Below are 24,931 nucleotides of genomic sequence, written 5' to 3'. Positions count from 1 at the left end.
TTGACTTGATAATGTCACACTGCAGGAACTGAGTGAGAGTGAATGTTACAATTTAAATAGAAGTGCCATAACACTCTTGTTCACTGAGGAAGTTTTAGGCAAGTTTTTATTTTCTATCTAGTCATCAATTCACTGGTGTATTCAGATTAATGGGACTACTATTATATATATATAACAATTAAATAGTTTTGAAAGTGAACGATTGTAAATTGGCTGTTAAGTTCTTTAGGGTGTCTTATTATCATAAACGGACTTTAACTTTATGTTTATTTCATCAATATATATTATTGTACGTATTTATGAACTGACCATGACTACAACTCCCAGCATACCCTGCACGCCCCCCTCTCCTTTGCGCTTGCCGTATTTGACAAACGCCGTATCTTTTTGACAGCATTTAGACCGGAGACACTTCGCCGTCTCATTAGTTTAAACTCGTTGTCACCGCTTTTTTAGTTCACTGTGACTTCTCAGAACAAGAAATCTCTGTAGAGGGTAAGAAGATCTGTTATCTGCGACTAGACGGAAAACCAGTTTGTATTGCCGAAGACTGAACTTGTGTTAGTTTGGAAGCTAGTTAGTAGCTCGTGTATTCGTCTCCACGGCAACGGGCTACTTCCGCCGGAAGTTTTCACAATTTCCCAGATAATAGTAATGATCTATGTTTCTTTTTTCTTCTACTCTTCTCAGAGGGACCTATTGAAAACTACATTTTACTTAACCGCATTTGTTTTTACAGCTTTAGATACTTTATAGATTAAGAACATTGCACATAAAACAAATGAAGACTTTATAAAAATGAACTACACAACCCAATTAATCGATAAATCAAAATGTTGACAGAAAATGTAATTATTTTTATAATTTAATGTTTTATGTAAACATTTCAATGTTCAAGCTTTACAATGTCAGGATCTGCATATCTTTTGAATGATTATAATTTTTAATATTTTTTGATGCTTTAATAATGTGAAAGTTTGGACTGTTGGTTGGACAATACAAACACTTGTATGGCGTCTATTTTAACCCTTGGTAATTGTGAGATGGCTTTTCTCACCATTTCATTTTTTTACAAATCAAACAATCAAACATAAGTACAATATTTGAGTGCAATGTTGAGGTACTTTGTGTATTTCTGATTATGCGACTTTATACTTCAACTCTACTATATTTTGAAGCAAACATTGTATCTTTTACTTCACTACATTACGTTGTTGCTGCTATATTTTACATTTATATATAAAATAAATGATTAGCTTATTAAATAATGATACTTTACTGCTGCATATTGAACTAATCAACATTATACATAGAAGTTAGTTTCACTTCGAGCTACAACATTTAAAGCTTCACACAAAGCGCCGATGACTTGTTTTTTATTGACACTAATAGTAATAATATTTTCTCACCTCCCTCAAACATCCCACCGTAGAGCTGAAACAATAGGTTAATTAACTGATTGTCAATCAACAGGAAATTCTGCAACTATTTTGCAGCTTTTACAATTTTTGATAAACAACACATTTTCTCTTCTCACATTTCGGTGTCACAACTTGATGGTGTTTCTTGCTTCGGGTCTTCCAGGTGTTATGAACAACTATGAGGTCATCCGTCAGATTGGAGAGGGTGCGTTTGGTAAAGCCTTCCTGGTTCGAGACAAAGAGGGAGATGGAAACGGAGAGTGTGTGGTCAAACAGATCAACCTCAGAAAGGTAACAGCACAGTATATATTCCACTGGCCTTCCTGAATAAAACTACTTTTAGAATGTATGGTTAAACAAATACACCGTAGAGAAGGTTTTATGTCCATAAGACTGCAACTTCACAAGTTCACAGTCAATGAGCCGTGATCGCTTCAAAACCAACTAATTATGTTGTTTAAACGAAAGTTCCAGACAGCAAATTATGCAGCATCCTAAAACATCAAAAAAATACAAAGCTCTAAAAAAAAGTTCATTATTTAAATGATTTGTCAGTAGTTTTGGGATAGTGTTCATTCACACGTGTAGCGAGTTAAAGTTTATTAAAATGTGTTCGCTGCTAAGATGTCAGCGAGGGAAAAGGAATCGTCCCAGAAAGAAGTGACGTTGCTGTCAAAGATGAAACACCCGAACATTGTGGCCTTCATCAGTTCATTTCAAGGTGAGTGCAGCGCTACCCAGAACATGTACTCATGTCTAAATATACTTAATATCATAATATACTGTACTGTTTGCTCCATGTGTGCATAGAGAGAGGCCGCCTGTATATAGTGATGGAGTACTGTGGTGGAGGAGATCTGATGAAGAAGATAAAAATGCAGAGAGGAGTCTTCTTCACTGGGGAGCAGGTGAGGGGGTCTCTGGAGGTCTCATGATGCTCTCCATGTTTCTGTCATTACATTTATAACAACTGAATTTAAACACACACTCAGAGTGAAACCAATCCTCAGGTCGTGGACTGGTTTGTTCAGATCTGCCTCGGCCTCAAACACATCCACGACAGGAAGATCCTTCACAGAGACATCAAAGCTCAGGTATCTGAAGAGATATTTATCTAATTAACCCTCTTGTTACCTTAGGGTCAATTTGACCCCATTCAATGTTTAACCCTCCTGTTACCTTAGGGTCAATTTGACCCCATTCAATGTTTAACCCTCCTGTTACCTTAGGGTCAATTTGACCCCATTCAATGTTTAACCCTCCTGTTACCTTTATATTTCTGACATATTCTACCCGTGGGGTCAATTTGACCCCAGCAATTAAAACCTCCAGAAAATTATTAGAATTAATATTGTTTTACAAGTTTAAGTGTGAGGTACTTTATGTTTGTTTGTTGACTACCTAAATAGCCCTTTAAATATATAAAAAAGTTGATATTTCTTATATGTTTGACACAGTGAAAAACAGTCTGGGGTCAAATTGACCCGAAAGAACACCGACATTAAACATTGAATGGGGTCAAATTGACCCGAAGGCAACAGGAGGGTGAAAACAAGCAAGTGCACGTGCTGTTAGGAATGTGTGGTTAATCTGACTTGAAACTCTCACATGAATACACCTCACAGAATAAAGTTTGGGATAAGAATACTAAACTTGTGTTGCTTGAGCTTCATTGTTTACCTTTCCGCATGGTTTTGTCTGCAATGTGCCGTGTAAATATAGCGGCGCATTTCTAATAAGACACATCACTGATCACAGCTGCTGTTGGAAACATTTTACAGCCACCTTTCAGGCAACTGAGCCTCGTATCACACAGACTACACTGTGCATTCCTAGAACGACTTGTACATGGTGAACAACATCATCCACAAACCCTGAGGTGAAACTTTTTAATTAACGAGTATTATTATGAGTTCAGAGGATTGTGAGGCTAAACTGTCCGCAGCTTCAGCTTTGCTCGGAAACAAAGGCCTCGCTGTGTGCCAACTCCCAGAATAACTGACCACAGACTACGTCTCTGTTCACGACCGTCACTATCTTTCATCAATCATATCTGTTTCCACACACGCACGCACACACACACAGGATACATGCAAAGTCACTGTTCCTCAGCTGGAACACAGAAATGCTTTCTTTCCTGCTCTCCCTCTGCCCCAGAATATCTTCCTAACCAACGGAGGGATGAAAGCAAAGCTTGGGGACTTTGGAATCGCAAGAATGTTGAATAAGTAAGTCAGTGTCATCTTCACACACACACGCACGCACGCACACACACACAGTGCAGCTGTTTATCCCTGAGGGCTCGATAACACATGGAAGGCCTCCAAACAAGTAATTATCATTCCACAAACTGTCGACCGGGACATGTAAACACACATGTTGTGGAAATAGTGGTCAGCCTGTGGGACTGAAAACAGGGGAACATATTTATATGTATTATTTCAATACTATAAAATACAATCCTTTTTTCTATAGCGATTATATCGACGATTAGCAACCGTCTTTGCTTGTAACTCGTCACAAGCAGCCGTGTCTCATTTGGCCCCCTTGCTGTTTTTCAGATGTGTCCGAGTTGACGTCAGTTACACAAAAGAGAGATTTTCTCCAAATAACAAATTATCAATATTTCACAACAAAAAAAATGAGAGAAAAGTCAAGATGCTGGAAACAAGACCGCTCAGATTTATCTGGTGACCAGTTGGAGGGGCCCTAGATTGACCTAAACTACATAACTTTATATAGTTGAAATTAGCTCCAGTTCGGCCAGCCAGTTAAATGTTGCTCTAATATTGGATCCATCAGTATTAACAATCTCACCGTTCATGGCCAAACCTAACCAACCCAAACAAAGTAAAACCGACTACTAGCCAATGAAAGGGGAAAAATTGGCCTACTGGGAACCCAGATTGCTTGGATGAGCTGCACCATTGAACCACAAGCCTTATTCTTTAATGCTCCAGCAAATAAATATATATATATATATACATAAATATATATATTAGTGCTGTGAAAAATAACGCGTTAACTAAGTTAATTCAATTACAGGTTTAACTAGTTTGTTTTAACGCATTTAACGCATGCGCAGAATGAGCTTCCAATCCGTCTGTTGTTGGTCGTCGGGACGAAAAAAAAGTCACTTGCAAAATGAGCTTCCAATACACCACTTCAATCTGAACTCTGTCCGCTCTCATGCAGACGGTCTGTTCATCGGTAATGATCCTTCCGCAGGTTCACCTACGGAAACCTTGTTACGACTTTTACTTCCTGTAGATCAGGGTCTCAACACGTCGATCGCGACCTGCCAGTCGATCGCGGCGTAGTGTCGGTAGATCGCATGACATTAAAGAGATTGGCCCGCCCCCTGACATGTTCTCTAGAGCACGTCTTTGTTCTTTTATTAAACTAAACGTCTGTTGTTGATCGTATCTCCACAGCAGCATGTCATTTCTGTCTCTTCGCGTTGCGTTAACACTTATCGATCTCCGTCTCGCGCCACAGAGCTCCGTGCGCGCGCATCGGGACCGAGCAAAAAAAAGTCACTTGTCAATCTGTCCACCTTTAGATTGTATCATGGTGGAGTTAATGGTTGACAAACAAGAGAAAAATGCTCTGTTTAACCCTCCTGTTACCTTTACATTTACGAACATATTTTACCCTCTGGGTCAATTTGACCCCAGCAATTAAAACCTCCAGAAAATTATTAGAATTAATATTGCTTCCCAAGTTTAAGTGTGAGGTACTTTATGTTTGTTTGTTGACTACCTAAATAGCCCTTTAAATCAATAAAAAAGTTGATATTTCTGATATGTTTGACACAGTGAAAAACAGCCTGGGGTCAAATTGACCCCAAAGAACACCGACATTAAACATTGAATGGGGTCAAATTGACCCGAAAGGTAACAGGAGGGTTAAACATTCTGTTTAGGATGAAGATGTATTAATGTTCCATATGGAAGAAAACTGCTAAATAACTGCTGAGTTGCAGCACCATTGTATAGAAGAATGTATAAATGTGTATATCCGTCTTTTGTCATAAATCTCTATGTTCTCACAAAATATACCGAGAATATCGGTAATATGTGATTAATCATGATTAATCCACAAAAACCTGTGATTAATCCGATTAAAAAATGTAATCGTTTCACAGCCCTAATATATATACATATATATATATATTAATATATATATATTAGGGCTGTCAATCGATTTTACAAAATTTAACTAATTAATCGCACATTTTGAAATTCATTCATCGCAATTAAAAGTTAAAAGTTCATTCTTTTTAAAGACCAAACTTCACACAGAGCTGTGTTTTCAAAGAGGCTCCTACCTATAAAGTGCCAGCGAGGTATTTAATATTGTGGATGATAAATTGTTTCTTCAGTGAAACATCAGATTAGTAAAAAAAAAGAAGTATATTGAGACCCCATTGGTCCTGTCATCTTTAACATTGAACAGCAGAACCAGTGGCCTTGGTAACTGACTGACATTCAAATATGTCACGTTAACCCTCTGGAGGCTGGGGGCATTTTATACATTTTACAAAACAAAAAACCTTTTAAAGGCGTTTGCATATGACACATACCCACGTGTTATACATCAAACATTCCAGAACAATCTCAGCTCTATTCAATGAGCCTCATTGTCCTCGCGCCGTGTTCTCTGCTCTCTGACTGACAGGCTGCTATAGAGCCTACCCTGTGAGGTGGGAGGTCCTTTGTGATTTACTGAGTGTTCATTGGTTGTTTTTTCCCCAAAATGTTGACAGACAAACGGATTGACCAATCACGGTGAAGGTTTCGTGTGACGAGTTCTTTCCGCGCCGCGTCACCCGACACGTCGCCCCTTCGTTCCTCTGTGTATCAGAGGGGGAGACGGGAGGAAGGAGGAGCAGGAGGAAACCCGACTGATTCATCCACGAGTTTAAACTGATTTCTGCTCCTTATTTTCGCGGAGAAATAATTGTTTTAAAAACGGAAACAGTGTTAAACCGTACTGCCGCGGCTTGACACTCGGTTTGAGTGTAAAAACTTCAACGAACACCGGAAGTAAACAAAGTTGCGTTAATTGCGTTACAATATTTTAGTGCGTTAACGCGGCCAAATTAATCGCAGAGATTAACGCGTTAACGCTGACAGCCCTAATATATATATATACATATATTTTTTTAAAGCCCTTCTGAGTTATGTTCTAAGGCTGAGCAATGGGCATCTTCCTATTGGCTTGTCTCTTTCTTACTTATTAGCCGTTTCAGTGGGCTGACGTTGGATGTTTTGAGCCATGTTTCTAGCATGTTAGGAAGGGGTCAGTTCATATTTGGAATGAACAGGAGTAGTGAGTTACATTTTTGTTTGACTTAATGCCACGAACGCTGACTGCTGTGTTTTTGACCTGTGGCCGTGCAGCACCATGGAGCTGGCCAGGACTTGTGTGGGGACCCCGTACTACCTCTCCCCAGAGATCTGCGAGAGTCGACCCTACAACAACAAGACGTACGTACACGGATGGAACCAGTAGACAGAAGGACATTTGAACAACTACTACCTCTTCTCAACGATTTTTTTCCCGCAGCTTCCCGAAGTTGCAGTTTTATCTGCTTCATGTTGTGAAAAAACTTAATGTTCTTGTCACTTTGTGTGTGATGTTCCTGCAAATTGTCATTTAGAGAACCAAAGAGGAGATTCATTTTGACTGATTAACATTCTGATGCTCGTGACGCTGTTGGCTGAAACCAACCACGAATAGTTTAACCCTCCTGATGCCTTCGGGTCAATTTGACCCGATTCAATGTTTAATGTCGGTGTTCTTTCGGTAGTCAACAAACAAACATAAAGTACCTCACACTTAAACTTGGAAAACAATATTAATTCTAATAATTTTCAGGAGGTTTTAATTGCTGGGGTCAAATTGACCCCAAGGGTAAAATATGTCAGTAAATATAAAGGTAACAGGAGGATTAAACATTGAATCGGGTCAAATTGACCCGAAGGCATCAGGAGGGTTAAAATGCACTGTGACAGTTGTTTTCGTGTTTCAGCGGGTTGATGACCTCAACCTCGTTGTTGAGGCGGAAACGACACACACGCGCACACACACACACACAGAAGTGGAGCAAACACACAATGATTATCATTCTTTACCATCTCTTTCTGTGTATTTAGACACATCATGTTCTTCTCTGCACTCTGGTTTTAAACTGAGGTCAAAGTTACTTCCTCTTTCCCACACTCACACAGACATGTTTGGATCGCTTAACTTGAGATCCACATTTACATAATACACACCTGAGCCCCTCACCTTCACCCAAACAAAGTTCTAAACTCACTGGACAAAGAGATCCTAATTCCTGGCAATGGCCTCATTCTCCCAAGACGTCACACAAACACACACACACACACGTACACGCACACGCACACTTATTTCCTTGCCAAAAAGCTGTCATGTGACTCCAGAACTGAAAACATTTCCATTAAATATGTTCTGACGGCTTCTCTGTTCTGGAATTTTACATTATGATTTTGTTTCTGGTGTTTATGACTTTAGCTCAGGGGGACGGGGCATAATGTCGAGCCCGGCCGGCCCCAACATCCTGTTGCAACACGAAATATGTAAAGTTACACAAGATGCACGAATGCTGCATCAAGATCACTTCGTAAATACAATCCCTGATTCTGTCAAGTTCCTCGTGCTGGGAACACATGTGGGAGTGATGGAACAAAGCAGGAAGTTGTGAAATGATTAAAGTTAAATTAATGTCAGATTGTGTGTGTGTGTGTGTGTGTGTGTTTGTGTTTGTGTGTGTGTGTCCTCTCTACAGGGATATCTGGTCTCTGGGCTGCGTCCTGTATGAACTCTGCACCTTGAGGCATCCAGTAAGTTGCACCACTTCCATACAAACAGCTGGTCACTTACATGATAAAGCAAAATTAGCATGGATACATATTGTTGCAGCTAATTATTATTTATATTGTATTTTAGTCAGCGAATAACTTTCTTGATTATTTGATTGATTGTTTCACCCATTGTGTGTGTGTGTGTTGTTTTCTAACTGTCTTCTCCTGCAGTTTGAGGGCAGCAGTCTGCGGCAGCTGGTCGGTACAATTTGCAAGGGGAGCTACAACCCGTTACCCAGCCACTACTCCTATGACCTTCGCCTGCTGATCACCCAACTCTTCAAGGTCAGATACTCTTCAGCGATCATTTCCCTTTACAGTGTGTGGATATGAGGTACACCAACCTGTAGCTGTGTGTAAACAACAGGTCAGTACTTGTAGCTAAACCTGGACTTGAACAATGACGACACACATTTGAACAATTCAACTCCAATTAACTGTGACGTAAACAATCAGTGATTCCAAATTGCATCACTGATGACTCAGACGTGCACCCTGTGGTCACCATGATGACTCCAACTGGAACTCTGAGGACTGAGTTGAACCCTGAGGAGGAACCTTGAACTGAAACTGCATTCCTGTCAGCAAGTGTAGGAGAATGTGTTTGTCTATTTGTGTATTATTGTCTATAAACTTCAGAAACCATGAAGATTGTGAATTTACATGAATGTAATACAGAATACCAACATTTCTGGGTCATCTGACAGTTTCACAATTTGTCAGACACATTCTTCCTTTAATCAGCGGCTGAGTTCAAAGTGCGAAACAAGTACATTTGAAGAGGAAAGTGTGAATGTCAGAATGTCTGTTAGCTGATTGAACAGCTGTTCAGAACATCAGCCTGAGCGGCCCATGAGGAAGCTTCCATTGTCTACTGTAGACATTCAGGAAGATGAAACTTGTGCAGCTTCCAGGGGAAATATCTCCTTCAGATGTTTACGGGAACAGATTTCACATCTATGGAATAACCTTTAGATGGAGGTCACTGCACCTATTCAATGTGTAGAAAGCAAATGTCTCATAAGTAAGTCATTTATAGAGTTTCATACTGTACAGAAAGGAAGTTACACTGTTGGAAATCTATGTTTTGTCAGTTGTGATGATTTTTTGTTATTGGACTGCACAAATAATTATAAGAATTTAAAAAGCATCTTCTGCGAATGATGTTGCTCTTCAGTCTTCATCTTCACTTTCATTTTACTCACACACATAACACACGCACATTGTTCATCAGGTCAACCCCCTGGACCGACCCTCGGTCAGCTCCGTCCTCAGGCGTCCCTTCCTGGAGAAGCACATCAGCAAACACCTGGATCCACAGGTAAGGAATCCTTACGACTCACTACTTGGTCCATTAACGATCAAACCAGTGAACATGAAAATATTTGAGTGGATTTAGTGGTATTTAAATGGTAAATGTATATGTATTCGGTTGGTTACAATATTTGAATCAACATGGCCATTATTTGTATTATTGAATGAGGGTCCTCAGAAATATAGACGTACAAACATGTGTGTGTGTGTGTGTATGTGTATGCGTGTTTGTGTGTGTTCTTGTGCGTGCAGGTGATGCAGGAGGAGTTCAGCCACACGGTGCTGCATCGAAACCAAGCCGTTAAAACCCGGGCAGGAGCAGCAGGTACATGTATGACACGCATGCAGCGCCGCCGCTCCCATAACGCGCACTACGCGCTGCGCGTAGGGCACCAAGTCCTGAGGGGCTCCACAAAATAGGCAACTAAAGAAATCCTCATAGTTATAATAATTATAATGCCGATATTATTTCAGTCTAGAAATATTAGGCGCCTTTTAGGCATGTATGTCACAAAACAGGCAGAACAAGAGATATATGTAATCGCTCAGCACCCCCCCCCCCCCCCCCCCCCCCCCGTTAACACTTCTCATGTCACATCGCTCTGCCGTGATGCGCGCCGACACATCCGCGCACACAGGTGAGCACACCTTCACGAGCACCCCCCTGGGCTCGTTGAGCGCTCTGTGCTGTCAGTCTCCCCGCTGATACGTACAAAATATACAACCAGCGCGCTCTTGTTGTATATTTTGCTGATTGAAATAAACTAAACTAAACTAAGGGGTTAAATAGGGCCCCATTTGTGAATCCCACAGAACCAAACCCACCCCGGGATGGGGTGTAGGAGTAATCACACAAGGTGATTCTCGCCAAACCGTCCCACCCCGTTGGGGAGGTAGGCGATTCATAATCAGACTCGCCTATGAATCGCTCCTCCCGTGTAGGCGGTTCTGAACCGCCTATCGCCCACCTCTCCTGTGAGATTCACAAATCCCTACTGCTTTGCTGGAAATCACTGGTTCGGTGCTCCGTGATGTCACTAGCGACGTCACAGCACCAAAGCGCTTTCATGTCATGTGACAATGTTTCCATGGTGACGGACAAGGCCGGAGATCGAAGGCACTGACACGTGACTTCCACCAGGAAACCTGTTTATATGTACGTATGTACATGTTGTGTATGTATATAAGTACTTATGCGATTACATACTACTGTTTATATCTGTCACGGGACACAACATGTAACTATCTAATCATTCATGGAACAATGTAATTCTCAGGCAGGTTACTGATGCCACAATGGTGCTAAAACGCTCGCTCGCGATGAGCATTCGCATGCTAAACGGCGCTATCCTTAATTAACTTGTTTCAGTTTTCATAAGATATGTTGACTCTGATTTGTGGCGCCCCCAGTGGTCGTTCACCGACACCAGCGTGGTCACGTGTTGTTGCTGCTGGCTCGACTCCAGTCTGACGAACTGAAGGGAAACACGATTCTCTCCTCGGTCGAGTCCCTGCTGGACTCCGCGGTCCTGATTGGACTGATTGTGATCACGCGTGTGCTTGCTTTCTGTGTTGGTGACATCAGATATTTGGGCCTGTGTATACTTGTTCGTCTGCTTCTCAATGGTTACCTAACTCACGCGTCTTCATCTTTCATCCCCGACCAAGCAGCTCATAATGTGTCATTACAATGTAATTACCAATAACATGCTTGGCATATCTTTTTTTGTTACCCAAAAATGTATAGCAGATTATTTTTGGGGGGCTTTTTAAAACACTTTCAGACAAAGGAACTAGAGCAGGAAGAGCAGTATTAAACAGGCAACTCATGCCACCTATGGGTGCACATGTGCAATATGTATGCAGCAGCCAAACGTGTTGGGTAGTTTAATCTCCATCAATGCATCATATTCTAGAAGATCATTTCACAAACGATCCAAGACTTTTAAATTGTTCATGTAGCTTAAGACAGGGGACAATTTGCTCAATTCTTAAAGTAACAATGTTTGGTTCATCAGAACCATTCTAAATCACAGACATTACTAGTAACTAAAGCTATTTAAAAGGTGTAGATTTAAAGTTACACCATTATCTTGTGATAAACAGCTTGTTGGCATGCTTTGCTTTCTAACTTGAGAATTTCCTGTTATCCAGAGAACAAACAGAAGCCCGCAGCCGCCGTGAAGAGACAGCCGGCTAAACCAGACTGGAAAGTCCCACTAAGAGTCCACTACAAAGTAATATTAATAATAATAATAATAATAATGATCATAGGCAAAGAAAACTTGTTTGTATAAAAATACCTTGGAACCCAGTGAATGGTGTTTTAGCCACATGTTTAAGTGTGTTATGGTGCTGGGGTCGTCGTATTGAAATGAGTACAAGTGATTGACCAAGTGTGGGTCGAACCTAACTCTTTGATCTAATGATTACTTGTTAAGTTTGTATATTATATGCAAATATCAATAATACATCTTGAATTGAGAAATTAGGGATGTGTACAATGTGCTGCAGAGACTGTTGAGCAACAACTGAAATAAGAAATATATAACGTTGTTCAAAATGATGCTGTCAAATGTGGGAGACTATCGATATATATGTTATATATATACAATATATATATATATAAACAATGTAATAAAATATACACCATGGCCATTCAACTGTCTCATATTTGGACCCTTCTGTTTTCTTCTTCTTTCTATTCTCGTAATACTTAATTTGATTATGATGGCAGCCTCTTCGTCAAAGAGCTGCAGACCGAGATGCTGCAGGCCCGCAGAACCAAAGGTGAAGTAGGTCGACTGTATCTCACAATGAACCTCTTCCCTCCATGAACGGGACTCTTCCTCAGCTTTCAGTGATGCTGTGACTTCTCAATGAGCGTCAGAGGTGGACTTTGACCTAAAACTATTACTGATGCAGGTTTAATGGACAGAAGCCAGTCGGCCATTACCAGCACCACTACGCCCAGCTGGACGCCTTTCAGAGGAGGAACGAGGAAGACGTCCTCCCCCCTCCATCTCCTCTTCTTCCTCCTCAGAAGGAGCGATGTGAGGACCACACTGTGGAACCATACCAGCTGTGAGTGTTCATACAACCAGGGCTGCAACTAAAAGGTCTCCTCATTATTTATTAATCTGTGGATATATTTTTCCAGTCAACGTCCCAGAACGAGAAGATGTATTCTGACTTATTTTTCAAAACCAGACACTCTGTATTCTTAACAATATGACCCATGTCTCTGTTTCCAACCCCTCACCTGTCAGTGTGGCTGCAGCTCATCATGAATACCTGCAGAGGAGACAAGAGGCCAACCAGTACAAGCTGAGAGCAGAGAAACAGCTGGTAGGATGAAGCTCACGCCTCATATCTGTCACTCTGAAAACTCTAGCATTGAAAAAAACAATGTAAAGTCACTTTTTGGAGTATATATATATATATAATAAACTGATGCAAAGTTCCACTGCAGCTCTAAATGACCGTAACTTTCTGATCATCAGGGTCTGCGTCCGTGTACAGCTGAGTGCAACAGGAAGCCCGGTGGTCAGGAGCAGGAAGTGCGACATGAACAACAATATGAACTCCAGGACAAAAGGCAGGAGGGACATCAGGTCGGACCCACAGGAGACACCCGTCATTCAGTAATGGGACATCAGGTAGGACCCACAGGAGACACACCCGTCATTAAAGTGAAGGATCAGCTCTATAGATCTTGAGTTGGGACTTTCTTTTAGTTTAGATGATTTAGTGAAGAGTGAATTAGTTGGGTTCGAGGAAAGTTGTGTTTTGCAAAACAATTTAGAAAAATGAGCAGGTATACATGTGTGTTCCTCCGAAATCTGGGAAATAAATGATATTATATGATTAAGTAATATATGAACATAAAATACACATATACCACTACTTATGTGGAGTTTGAACCACATGTTGGCTTTTTAGAGATGGAAAGCAGCTACATTTACCCACGTATTGTGTTAAGTAGCTCTGTGAAAAGACCTCTGTGTGTCTCTGTGTGTGTGTGTGTGTCTGTGTGTCTGTCTGTGTGTGTGTGTCTGTGTGTGTCTGTCTGTGTGTGTGCACGTGTGTACGCAGGAGTACCTGCGTCAGCTGGATCTCATCAGACAGGACTATCACCAGGAGATGAGACAGATGAGACTGAGAGCTGAAGTAGAGGTACACACACACACTTCATTTCCACTTCAGGTTACAGAACAGCCAACCAACCGATGATGAAGGTGCATGGTTTGTTTACCATTAGCTTTACCCTTTGTTGACAGTCCGATTAAACATGAAGGAAAACATAGCTATGAAAATTACATTTCATTACTACCTATAGATCCACCTAAATCCTACACACTGGACCTTTAAAGACATTACAGTATTGTACACTTATTAGATTACAGGGGTACCATTTAAATAGTCAGGATATAGTCCTCCTGCAGAGTCTTTGCCTCCTCATCTAGTCTGAAGTGGACAACATCAGCTCCTGCAGTCAGTAACTCCAGTTATTGTGATTGTATACTTGTGTCTGCATGATTAATGAGAGTAAAACATTTATATATTTTCATTTTCAGCCTCAGCCACCAAATAAACATGTAACCTTTGTAGTGAAGCCCAGAGATCCTGAGCCTGAGCAGCAGGGAGCTCCACCTGCACAGGTGAATACGAGCAATCACTTGTGTCACCCTCCTTGTGGCCATCATGGTTTTTAAACTCCGGTCAAACACGTTGGTAAGCAGCATCTAAATGCCAGAAACAACATCAAAGGCATTGGTGACGTGCTCCTTCATTTCTTTAAACACTGTCTGTTTATTTTTCCCAATGACATCATCACCCGTCAATTCAGGGTGTCCGCGGGGCATTAAAAAGTCTTAAAAAGTCTTAAATTGCTTTTCCTAAAAATAAGGCCTTAAAAAGTCTTAAATTGTCTTAAATTCAGATTGGATTGGTCTTAAATTTTTTGGGTGTCATGTCATTACGAATATGAGGCAATCTGTTCCGCCAGGTCCGTATTTTGCTCGGGTCGCTCTGCGGTGTCTCTGGTGTCACCGGGGCCACGCCCCTTCTCTTAAAGGGGCCCCGCGTATTCGGTCCCATCCCCTACAACGTGAAGCATCGACTAGTTTAGAAAACATGGCAGGATGCAAGTTCAACAACGGCTTGAAGAGAACGAGTGTTTCTGGTCACGGTCGGTGAAATGCTTCTGAAGCTGCGTTATGTGTCGGGAGACTTTCCAGCGGTGGAATCTCACGAGCAGAGCAAGAAGCACAGAGACTAGCGAAGGCCGCCAGCAGCCCGCGGGGCTAGCTGCTGCTCCGCCGCTAGCTCCTGCTCCGCCGCTAGCAACGACGTCAACTACAACGCTGGAGGTCACCGGAGGAAATCCAGCGCCTTGCAACAAAGAGCTCATCACCGAAGTCCAATGCTGCGGTGCGTTCTTCATTCTGTTCCACGAGACTCTGGACCAGACCACCGCGAGCAGACAGCTGGACTTCATGTGCTCTTGGTGAAATGACCCGGTCCAGTCAGGATCCTGTGGAGCTCATGGGCCATGACACGCCCAGGACCTACTTCAGCACCTCAAAGTAAGTCTAACATAAATATATGTATTAACTAACCTCTTGTATATGAGTATGTGTTTCATATAGTTAAGCTTTACTCATGTGTCAAGTTAATAACAGCGATGGATAGGCGCACTACACATTAATTAGACTAATTAAAAATAGTTTTAGAATGGTAGTAGAGTGGTGTTTACCTGTCAATATGTCTACATAGTGTTCACTAGGCTCAAGGGATGGCTCACGTTGCTTAATTTGTAAAAATAGTTTTCATTCATATTTATCCAGTCTGACATTAATCTGAAGTGGTGTCATAAGAGATGTGGTGACTGTTGTTTGGCTAATGTCTGCCTTTTTTTTCTTTTTTCCAGGAGAATGGACCAAATGTCAACTGGAAGTTTTTGTATTCATACAGTTTGAAAAGGATTGTTTTCCTTGTATATTCACAAAAGCTCAGGAGGAGACGTATGAACCTGTGACACACACATCCATCACATAGAGACATGAGAACTCTCGCTCACTCACTCACTCTCACACACACACACACACACACACACACACACACACACACACACATACATTCTATTATGTAAATGTATTTGCATTTTAAAAGCAGCTGGAAATGTTATTTATGTTATTTTATAGATTTTTTTGTTCAAAAGGAACTATGTTGCACGTATTGTAAAAATATATTTACTTGATTTTATAGACATTTGTTCATGGGACCTAAATGTTCTGAAAATGTTGTATTAATAAATATAATTTACAACAGCAATGACATTTGTGTTATCCTTTTGCATTACACCATACTGTTAATTTTGAACAGACATCAGTGTGTTTACTTTGAATTAATTAATTTAGATTAATGTATATTTCCTTCGTACGTTAGGTCTTAAATTTTATTTAGACGTGGTCTTAAAAAGTCTTAAAAAGTCTTAAATTTCACTGGTTTATTCCTGTAGACACCCTGGTCATGCAGTTACTCACAAGAGATATAACATGTTAAACTACACAGGTCATGTTCATCCCATGAGCTCTCAACGGAACACAGACGTAATGTCCTCTCACAGCATGTCCTCCCTGCGTCTCTCTCCTCCTGCAGGACATGGGTGCAGCTCTGAGGCAGATCAGAGATCAGCAGAGAGCGCTGGAGGGAAAACACAAAGACAAGGTGACGAAACTAAAGATCAGAGCTGATGCCTTAACAAGAGAGTTTGACCTGTCGTAGAGTTATTACAGCTTCTAATCACGATCGACTACCCAAATAAAAAAAAATTTGAATATTTTACGTAGAATAGCATAAGGTACACAAGGTACCTCGATAGCTCCCTACCAGATTTACATGTCATGCTGCTGTGGATTAATCAGCACCATAACGATGAAGGTGTCATCTCTGTTGGAATCAGCTGTTCTCCTTTTCTCCCATGCACTTTTACTAATAGCCTGTGATGTGTATATTCAGTAAGTAAAATGTACAAACGGACAAAAAGATCATGAACCTCTTCGAACAACAACCGTAAAGTGTAAATCCGGTCTTTCATAGATGAAAAATGTCACTCTTGGGAAAGAGAACGTACACGTTTAACAAAAAGATGAGTTTCATTGTTTTTTGCTTGTTTTGTTTTTAACTTACTTGCAGAAAGGAATCATGTTTGAGATCCGGTTAGATGAGGAAGTGATCATTAAAGAGGACGCAGAGAAGGAGGGAAGTGAGGAAGAAGAGGAGAAAGTGGGTGATGGAAGACGAGGGAAGGAGGAGGTGAACAACTCTGTGTCTCTTCTTCACAACTCCTCTTCTTCCCTTTGACTCTCTCAATCTGTTCTGATTCTCCGATCAGGAAGTGGACCCTCTGAACCAAACTCCGAGCTTCCAGGAGGGGGCGGAGTTGAAGCTCAGAGATTGGTCGCAGGTGAGGAGGGGGTGGAGCCAGAGGACTCCAAAGACTTTGCTGGACGCACTCGCCAACATGGACGTGAACTCTGCCTCCAGCACCGCTGCCGAGGCTGAACAAGGTGCAGTACACCTGTTAGACATCAGAGTGAAGAGGCCCGACCAAGTATTCAAATCATACATGGTGACTTTTAGGTATCCATTATAAGTTAGGGATAAAAAGCAGATCAATAATAACTATATTTCACTGTTTACGAAAGGTTTCACATATTTATAGTTTATTCTTTAACTTTATTACCTTCGCATTGAAAATGCGGAAGGTTATGTTTTGATCGCTGTGTATTTATTTGTATGTGTGTTTGTGTGTGTGTTTGTGTGTTATTTGCATAACTCAAAAAGTATTAAACCGAATCGCATGACATTTGGTGGGATGATTGGTTATTATCCGGGGACCATATTCTTAGATTTTGGGATTGATCGGGTCAAAGGTCAAGGTCAAAGTCATGAAAAGGTCAACATCATCTTTTTACCATAGCACGGTCAATTTGTATCCAATTGGCTGCGGCGAAATGTGGCTGCGGCGAAGGTATGCGCTCTACCGAGTGCCCGTTCTAGTTTTTATTTGTTGTGCTTTCCTTGTCTTCTTCTCTTAGTTTTAAGGAATAGTTGAACTTTTTCAAAAACAGTTTTATTCTTTCTCTCCGAGCGTTAGATGTTCAGATTGATAGCACTCTCGTGGCTGTACATTAAATTTGAACCCACAGCCGGGATATCATTAGCTGTGGCTTAGCATAAAAACAGGAAACCCAAATTCACCTTCGCGGAAGTGCAACCAACGTTATGAATACTGACATTCTGTACGGGTGATTGCGTCTTAGTTATCACGTAGAGCTTTAAAATGGCTGTGGAGATATTGAAGGAACTTGGGACCAAGTATGTTTCCTGATCCCGCCCCCTCCTTCAGGCGAGGAGGCGGCCGGCTGCAGACAGTGGGCCGAGGACCCCCCCAACACCCTGCTGAACGCTCTCGCTCAGGCTGAACTCACATCATCAACTGTGGACTCGGTGACTGCAGGTCAGACGTTATGCTCTCACACTGACACCCGACTGATTAACGGTGGACACGGCCACAGAGTCACTGACATTAATATGATTGAATAACTATTAGAATGAAGAGCTGTTCAGTTAGAGGTTTTATCTGACAGCATGGACAGAAAACATGAGGTTCTATCACAAATCCGACATATTGAACTGTGTTCAGATTCAGAGCCGGAGAAAGACGGAGCAGAAGAGGAGAGGAAGAAGGAGAAAGAGGAGTCCGATATGGAGATGGATGAAGATCGTCTGGAGCCGAGGTCAGACGATGACGACACGTAAGTAACTTCTGTTCGCTGCTTAATTATGAATATAATTGTAGTATACCACCCTAATTAGTGTGCGTGAGCAAACATAGCCACGCAACACATTTTTACACACATGTTGTGTCAGCGTGGGCTTCCTCCCACAAACCAAAGAGCTTAATTGATGATTCTAATTTCCACGTAGGTGTGAATTTAAACATAAATGGTTGTCTCTCTGGGTCAGCCATGTGATAGACTAGCATTGCCCAGAGCCCCGCGCAGCCCTGAATTGGATAAGCAGTGACAGACACATGGACTGTGGAACTCGAGTTTTCTTGCTGTTTTTTTGCCGCAGTATCTGTATCTCTTGCACACGCTGAGGAGCATCCTGACCGATACCTCGTCCTTACTCACCAACATGTTTTGGTTGCCGTCAGAGTGCTCTGCATGAGGTCATTTTCTATTTCCTTTTTCTCATCAGCAACTTTGAGGAGTCGGAGGACGAGCTGAGAGAAGCTGTGGCAGACTCCATGAGGAACCTGTTTGTGATGGAGGACGGGAGCTCGGAGGAGGCGGAGCGCACACAGGAGACGGCGGACGATGATGATGATGATGGTGATGATGGGATGAACGAGACCGAGGTTGGAAGAGAAGTGAACGCTAAAGACTCTCGACAGACCCAGAGGGAAGTTGAAGATTCCCGTGCGGACGTTGCTCCGATTGAGCCCGAAGAATGCGACGGTCAGTCCGATCACGCAACTTTGAATAAGCTGCAGCATCCGACCTGAGTGCTCACAAACCGTCAACTATTCTTTTGAGTCAAAATAAGACGGCAGTAACTACGGTAAAAACACTGAATTCAGCTTTGCAAATGTTTTATGCCTTTGTTTTAGACAAATGAAATGCTTTGGTCATCTTTTCTCTGCAGCGCACCTTTAACCAGCCACTGCCGCTAATTCAGTTTTTAAGGCTCAGTTTGCGTGAAACAAAACAGTTTGTATGTTGAACGAGGTCTCAAAGTGTTTCTGGCAGTTCTGACCGGCCACACTTGAAGGATGGTGAAGGGTCAGAAATCAAGGCATCCAAATTTAGTGCAAATTATAACTATATTTCTAGGAAATTGCTAAAGTTATAGGAAAATGAATTAGCAATTCCATCCACTATAATTGTGTGAATATGAGTTCATTGGTTGATGGAGATAAACAGCAAGTGGAGATAATTATCAATTTAATGACATTAAACCGTTGAGGACGCCATGAGGTGAGGTCATTAAAAGAGCTTTCGTCAAAGCTGAAATGATGGAAATATGACATTTCTTTTCATGTATTAATGTGAGGAAGGATACAGTCTCATCGCTCCACAGAGCAGATGTTGCTCAAGAATATAAAAAGAGACCGTCTAAGTCTGGTTTTATTCTGTATCTTTCCTACTTTAAACAAATCCCACGAAAAGACCAAAAATAACTTAATTTTTCTCTCAATTCTTTTAGTTCCTACTAAAGACGTAAATCTTTAAAGACACAAATACACGAGCACAATAAGGGCTTAGTAATTTCCCAAAACAGTTTGTCACTATAGTTTTTAATTTTAAAAAACAGGAGGAAATCATGTTTGAATAATTGTTGCTCTTGGTCTTTTCATAGGATTTATCGTGATTCTTTGTTTTGGTGCAGAATGAAATAATTAAGTTTAAGTTTTTCTCTTTTAAGCAGCATTAATGTTTTGTACTTTTTGTGCTATAACCGTTTGTTTCCACACGCAGGCAGCACACAAAAAACAGTTTCCATGAAGTGTTTGGTGATTGTCTTTATTTCAGTATTGTTTAAAAGGAACTTCAGTTTCTCATCTTCTCTACATGAACATTCTTAATAACAATGCCTCTTTGAAATAAACATCTTTTATATTTCACACAGGATAATATCTTTGTGAACTCATTACAAACAGGTATGCAGAAAGTGAAACAACGTTTAAATGAGTGATATTTTGCCCAGCATCTTCACCCAAACACCTTTAAGTGCTCCGTTGATGTGCAGAGAAACACCAAGAATTCATTTGGGGAACTTCATCAGGAAAAATAACTTTGCAAACCCCATCACATCCATTTCAGCATCATTCAGTAACTGGAAAAGAGATGGAAACTTCACCATGAATACGTTATTGATTGATTGATTGATATAAATCAAACTTTTATGTTTGGTCCGTCGTCTGCTTCTCCGAAGCCGGGTCCCTTTTGATGAATCGACATTTTCGCGATCATCCCTGTAGCGGGGGAGGTTCTCATGACGGCTCGCAGTCGAATCGTGACGTATGACACTAACCCCGACGGGTCTGCTGATACTGAACAGCGCTTCTCGTCTGTTGCTCCTCCACCTTTCTGTCCGTTTGGTGAACATTCGTCGAGTTTGACACGTGCAAAGTCACTGGGAATGTGTTTTTTTTTGCCGTTTCTTTTTCCTAAATTGCAGCGGATAAGAAAGACAAGTTTATCTGTGGGTGTCCACCAGGAACTGAACAACGGCTCCATTTTAAATGAGGAACGAGACGCAGCGTTGGAAGCTTGTTTTAAACATGGATGTGACCGTTTCGCCCCACAAGTCCCGGTCCCCGGTGGACCTCCGGGCCTCGGCTGATCCTCCTCATAGCTCCAGCTTACTCATCAGAGACGCCATGGCAGCGAGGAAACAAGCCTCAAACTCTTGGTCAGAGAATCGCTCCACAGAGCGCCGGGCGTTATGTCGGATCTCCAGTCTGGCCGACGGAGACAGCGCCAAGATGGTTTCCATGGCAGCGGCGTAGCTCCCCTCGCTGTCGGCCAGGAAGCCCGTCTGTCCGCCTTCATACGGTACCACGATGTCCAGCTTTGGACCTCCAGACTTATGAGCGAGGATGATGGTGCCTGCAGCCATACACTCCACCACGCCTAGAGAGAGAGAATGAACTTTATTATATTTAAACGGTCACGCTGGTAAACATCTATAACCTTTCAAAGATGAACACTTAAGAATTATTCCTATGTTGTAAACATTTTGAAATGGCCAACAGTGATACGTAACATTTTTAAATGTACGATGTTCACATGCTATGATTTTTAGGGTGTAATGTTTAGTGTGCTGAACAACAATAACGTGGATACATCTCGTCATAAAGAGACACAATAATGACACATTTTGTATCATAAAGAAATGTCTGGGGAGACCTTCAAAGCAACTGAGTAATAAAGCCCAGTAAAGTGTAGTTTTCATAAATACGAAGGTGTAATTGTGGCGCGTTGTCCTCACCGATACCAAAGTGTTCGTTCCACATGGTGTGCAGACCGATGCTGGCGTTCACCAGCTCCCTCTTCAGCTCCTCGAAGGGCACGTTGAGTTTGAAGTCGACGCGGTCGGCCACATCCAGCTCCAGACAGAGGCCTCGCAGCATCAGCACCCGCTCCTCGTCCTCCTGGTTCCTGCATCCGCCAATCAGCACGAGCCGCAGAGACTCCCGGCCCCCAGGCCCCTCCCTCTTCCTGTCCAGCAGTTTGCGAAACGCCCGAATCTGCAGCCGGTGGTCCTTCTCTGGTCGGAACTGACCCACCGACACAATGGAGTGGCACTTCCTGTCCGGCTCTCCTTCCTCTTCACGCTCCAGCTCCGGGCCAAGCTCCTCCCAGCCCTCCTCCCCTTTATCCTCCTCCTCCCCCTTCTCCTTCTCCTCCTCCAGTGGGACGTCCAGGAAGGCCCTGACGTCGCAGGGAGGGTAGACGATGCTGGTGCGGCTCGGGGAGCGCCACAGAGACAGGATGTGTCCCAGCGTCCAGGTGGAGTTCACCATGATGACGTCGCTGCAGGAGCCGGCCAGGCCGTACAGCAGGGCGAAGCAGCAGTAGTAAACCACCTTGACCGCGCTCAGCACGGGGTCTCTGGAGATGAAGTCAGCGTTGTTGAACCCGGGGTTCCTCTCTGTGATCGCAGACAGCATGTCGGTGCTGACGGTGGGATAGTGGACGTAGCTCGCCACCGCGCAGCCTCCCAGGTAACGAAAGATGGGCAGGGTGAAGGCGTAGCCCATCGAGTCCACGTACAGGTCGGGGACGAAGGCGGTCAGCGCCTCCCAGCCTGCAACGACCACACAGTGTCGGCGTGTTCCAACTCACAATCCCCGTCTACGTCCATCGAAAACTAATTCACGATAAGTGACGCGTTTCCTTACCGAGGAACACGGAGCCGCCGCTCTGACCCAGCAGGGTGAAGTATGGGTAAGAACTGGCCTCCACCAGTGAGCGGTGTCGCAGGAAGACGAAGGCGACCGGTCGAGGCAGCGCGATGTTGAAACGCTGTCGGGCTCCGTCCAGAATCTGCTCGCCGGTCACTCCCTGGTCTCCAGTGTAGACCACGAAGGAGATGCTGGGGTACCTGGGATAGATGAGGGAAAGCATCAAATCAGTTCCCGGTTTGATTCATTCCACCACATGTTGAACCATCTGCAGCGGTTTGACCCCCCGAGTTGGATGGGGTTGAGGTCTGTGCAGAACCGACAACTTCTTGACACCAAGATGGGAAAACACTTTCTTTATGGTGAATTAATGTATCGATAAGTGTAAGCGACCCCAAATTGAAAAACTGGTTTCAGCTTTTCAAATATGAGGATTTTGCTGTAATTGCATGTATTTGTCATTTGACAGTAAACTGAATATATACAAAAGTAAAAAGAAATGTAATACCTAAGAAGTTTCTGGGAAATTGTGACAAGCATTTTTTCACACCAAAAAAAGTTGTGAAGCAATAACACTTGATTTGGAAGAAACACAATTGTATGCTGCAGCATTAAGATCTAATTTTATTCACCAAATACACCGAGACTTAGTGCAATGAAGTATGTGAACAACGCACTATTATTATAAATGTATATAATATGACGTCATAATTTGTGTGTGGATTATTTGTGATATTAGTAATCTGAATCGGCTCAGTAACTAAAGCCGTAACTTTAGTCTGTGATGTCTCGGAGTGTAAAGTAGCAGAAGCCACGTGCTGTTGTCCACAGTGTAAACAGGTGGGGGGCCCCTACCGGTTCATGAGGGTCCTCAGGGAGCACCAGAGGACCCGCTCCCCGCCTCCTCCGGCGTTGCAGTACGGGTGGAAGAAAGCCACCACGGGGCCGCCGCCGTCCTGCTCCCGGCGGGCCTTGCGGCGGCCCCGCAGCCACATCCGGACCCCCAGCACGAGCAGCAGCAGGACGAGGGTCAGGACCAGGCTGAGGTAGACGCAGGGCGCGACCAGGGACCACAACAACCTGAAGGAGGAGGAGAGGGGGGAGTAGACGTGACACCACCGGGGCCGTAAACAACCGAACTTTAACGTAAAGACGTATTACTTTGAGACGAGCGACTTGTGAATGAAGCGAGGCGCTCGTGAGAAGAAGCTTACCTCATGAAATCGCAGAAACACGGAGAAACGTGATGGTGATGATCGTGTTCTGCCATTTTGACAACACAACTCCTGACGCTACAATACCGGAAGCTTGTGTCAGCTGACCGACCTGCCGCTCTGCGATTGGCTTAGCGTTTATTGTTTACTTACGTGTCATCGACACGTGACATGTATCTATTTGTTTATTAATTTACAACACGCGTTGAAAATAAAAGTAACGCCAAGCAAATACATACACTTACAAAATAATTAACAAAAACATATAAAATAAAAATAAATGGTGTTTTAATATTGTCAGCCAGGACTTCCGGGTGGAGATGTTTACCTCTGTTTGAGGTGCAATGCTGCTCAGTGTAGTTTTCAGTGGAGCAACACGTGTCACAAAACACAGTTACTCCACTCCTGGACTAATAGATATGCGCAAGGTTTAGTTTTAGGGTTTTTAGACAAAGTTAGCTAACTTAAACAGCTGAAAACCGTAATTTACAGAAATCTTCATCCAACTCTCTTAAATCATCTGAATTTGTAGTTTCCAAACACAAATCACACAACCAAATCTCCTGACAACGTTTTTAATAAGCCATGCTGAGGTAAAGAGTGGAGGTACGTTTCACATTAAAACTTCTGTCAACCACAATCTGAGGAGGCAGGTCAGTGATAAAACAATCTTTTGCTGAAAAGTAACTCAAAACTACATTTGTCAGATATAAGTAATGGGATAAGAAGTAGGCTACAACAGCTCCTTCTGAATTTAGAGGAAAGATATATAGCATGAAATGAGTATACTTAAAGTTGTAGTGAAGTACAAAGTAGCCACTTGTAAATATACTTTGATTACAATCCACCACAGGCCTGTTTCTGTTGCATTTCTATTGTTTGTTTTTTGTGTCTCTCTTGAAACAGAGATTTACCGGACCTCTATATCTTTGAGAAAAAGAAATTGTGTTTTTATTTACATTAATTTTGACAGCTTTAGTTAGTTATTTGTTGCGATCTTTTTTAGCCATTGTGTATAATGTGTAGGCCTACTTTTACTTTTAAAACATTTCTCAATTTTAATGTTGATACTTTTGTATTTTTACTGATGTAAAGTTTGGATTG

General features: G+C 42.4%; 2 protein-coding genes across 4 annotated transcripts; one reads left to right on the top strand and one right to left on the bottom strand.

The window, feature by feature from the left end:
* Positions 1-415: 415 nt before the first annotated feature.
* Positions 416-20,327, top strand: LOC130201329 (serine/threonine-protein kinase Nek5). 3 transcript variants are annotated; one of them, XM_056426289.1, is made up of 24 exons: positions 416-495; positions 1,585-1,712; positions 2,046-2,142; positions 2,232-2,329; positions 2,432-2,515; positions 3,579-3,649; positions 6,827-6,913; positions 8,239-8,293; positions 8,486-8,599; positions 9,549-9,635; positions 9,881-9,953; positions 11,783-11,865; positions 12,366-12,418; positions 12,554-12,712; positions 12,898-12,976; positions 13,132-13,242; positions 13,724-13,804; positions 14,206-14,289; positions 16,292-16,360; positions 16,829-16,918; positions 17,028-17,202; positions 18,045-18,155; positions 18,342-18,453; positions 18,902-20,327. In XM_056426289.1, the coding sequence occupies exons 2-24, from the start codon at positions 1,590-1,592 to the stop codon at positions 19,206-19,208; spliced, it is 2,403 nt and encodes an 800-aa protein (XP_056282264.1). In that variant the 5' UTR covers positions 416-495; positions 1,585-1,589; the 3' UTR covers positions 19,209-20,327. The 3 variants fall into 3 exon arrangements, with proteins under 3 accessions (XP_056282264.1, XP_056282256.1, XP_056282273.1); XM_056426281.1 differs by having other exon boundaries at positions 13,132-13,287; XM_056426298.1 differs by lacking the exon at positions 16,829-16,918 and having other exon boundaries at positions 13,132-13,287.
* Positions 20,208-23,906, bottom strand: LOC130201356 (GDP-Man:Man(3)GlcNAc(2)-PP-Dol alpha-1,2-mannosyltransferase-like). The gene is made up of 5 exons (XM_056426328.1): positions 23,828-23,906; positions 23,469-23,693; positions 22,611-22,813; positions 21,698-22,516; positions 20,208-21,339 (listed from the first exon to the last, which is right to left on the bottom strand). The coding sequence occupies exons 1-5, from the start codon at positions 23,881-23,883 to the stop codon at positions 21,056-21,058; spliced, it is 1,587 nt and encodes a 528-aa protein (XP_056282303.1). The 5' UTR covers positions 23,884-23,906; the 3' UTR covers positions 20,208-21,055.
* Between the last annotated feature and the right edge of the window lie 1,025 nt (positions 23,907-24,931).

This window comes from Pseudoliparis swirei, chromosome 2 (assembly GCF_029220125.1).
Source record: "Pseudoliparis swirei isolate HS2019 ecotype Mariana Trench chromosome 2, NWPU_hadal_v1, whole genome shotgun sequence".
Taxonomy (NCBI): domain Eukaryota; kingdom Metazoa; phylum Chordata; class Actinopteri; order Perciformes; family Liparidae; genus Pseudoliparis; species Pseudoliparis swirei.
The sequence above is the reverse complement of the archived record's forward strand: the minus strand, read 5'-3'. Positions and strand labels throughout refer to the sequence as shown.

Excerpts from the sequence above, each read along its gene's own strand:
- LOC130201329 (XM_056426281.1), top strand. The coding sequence starts at position 1,590 with ATGAACAACTATGAGGTCATCCGTCAGATTGGAGAGGGTGCGTTTGGT. Across the intron at positions 6,914-8,238 it reads CGACCCTACAACAACAAGAC|GGATATCTGGTCTCTGGGCT; the intron begins GTACGTACACGG and ends TCCTCTCTACAG. Across the intron at positions 16,361-16,828 it reads AGGGAAAACACAAAGACAAG|AAAGGAATCATGTTTGAGAT; the intron begins GTGACGAAACTA and ends ACTTACTTGCAG.
- LOC130201356 (XM_056426328.1), bottom strand. The coding sequence starts at position 23,883 with ATGGCAGAACACGATCATCACCATCACGTTTCTCCGTGTTTCTGCGAT. Across the intron at positions 22,517-22,610 it reads CGGCGGCTCCGTGTTCCTCG|GCTGGGAGGCGCTGACCGCC; the intron begins GTAAGGAAACGC and ends TGGTCGTTGCAG. Across the intron at positions 21,340-21,697 it reads GAACGAACACTTTGGTATCG|GCGTGGTGGAGTGTATGGCT; the intron begins GTGAGGACAACG and ends CTCTCTCTCTAG.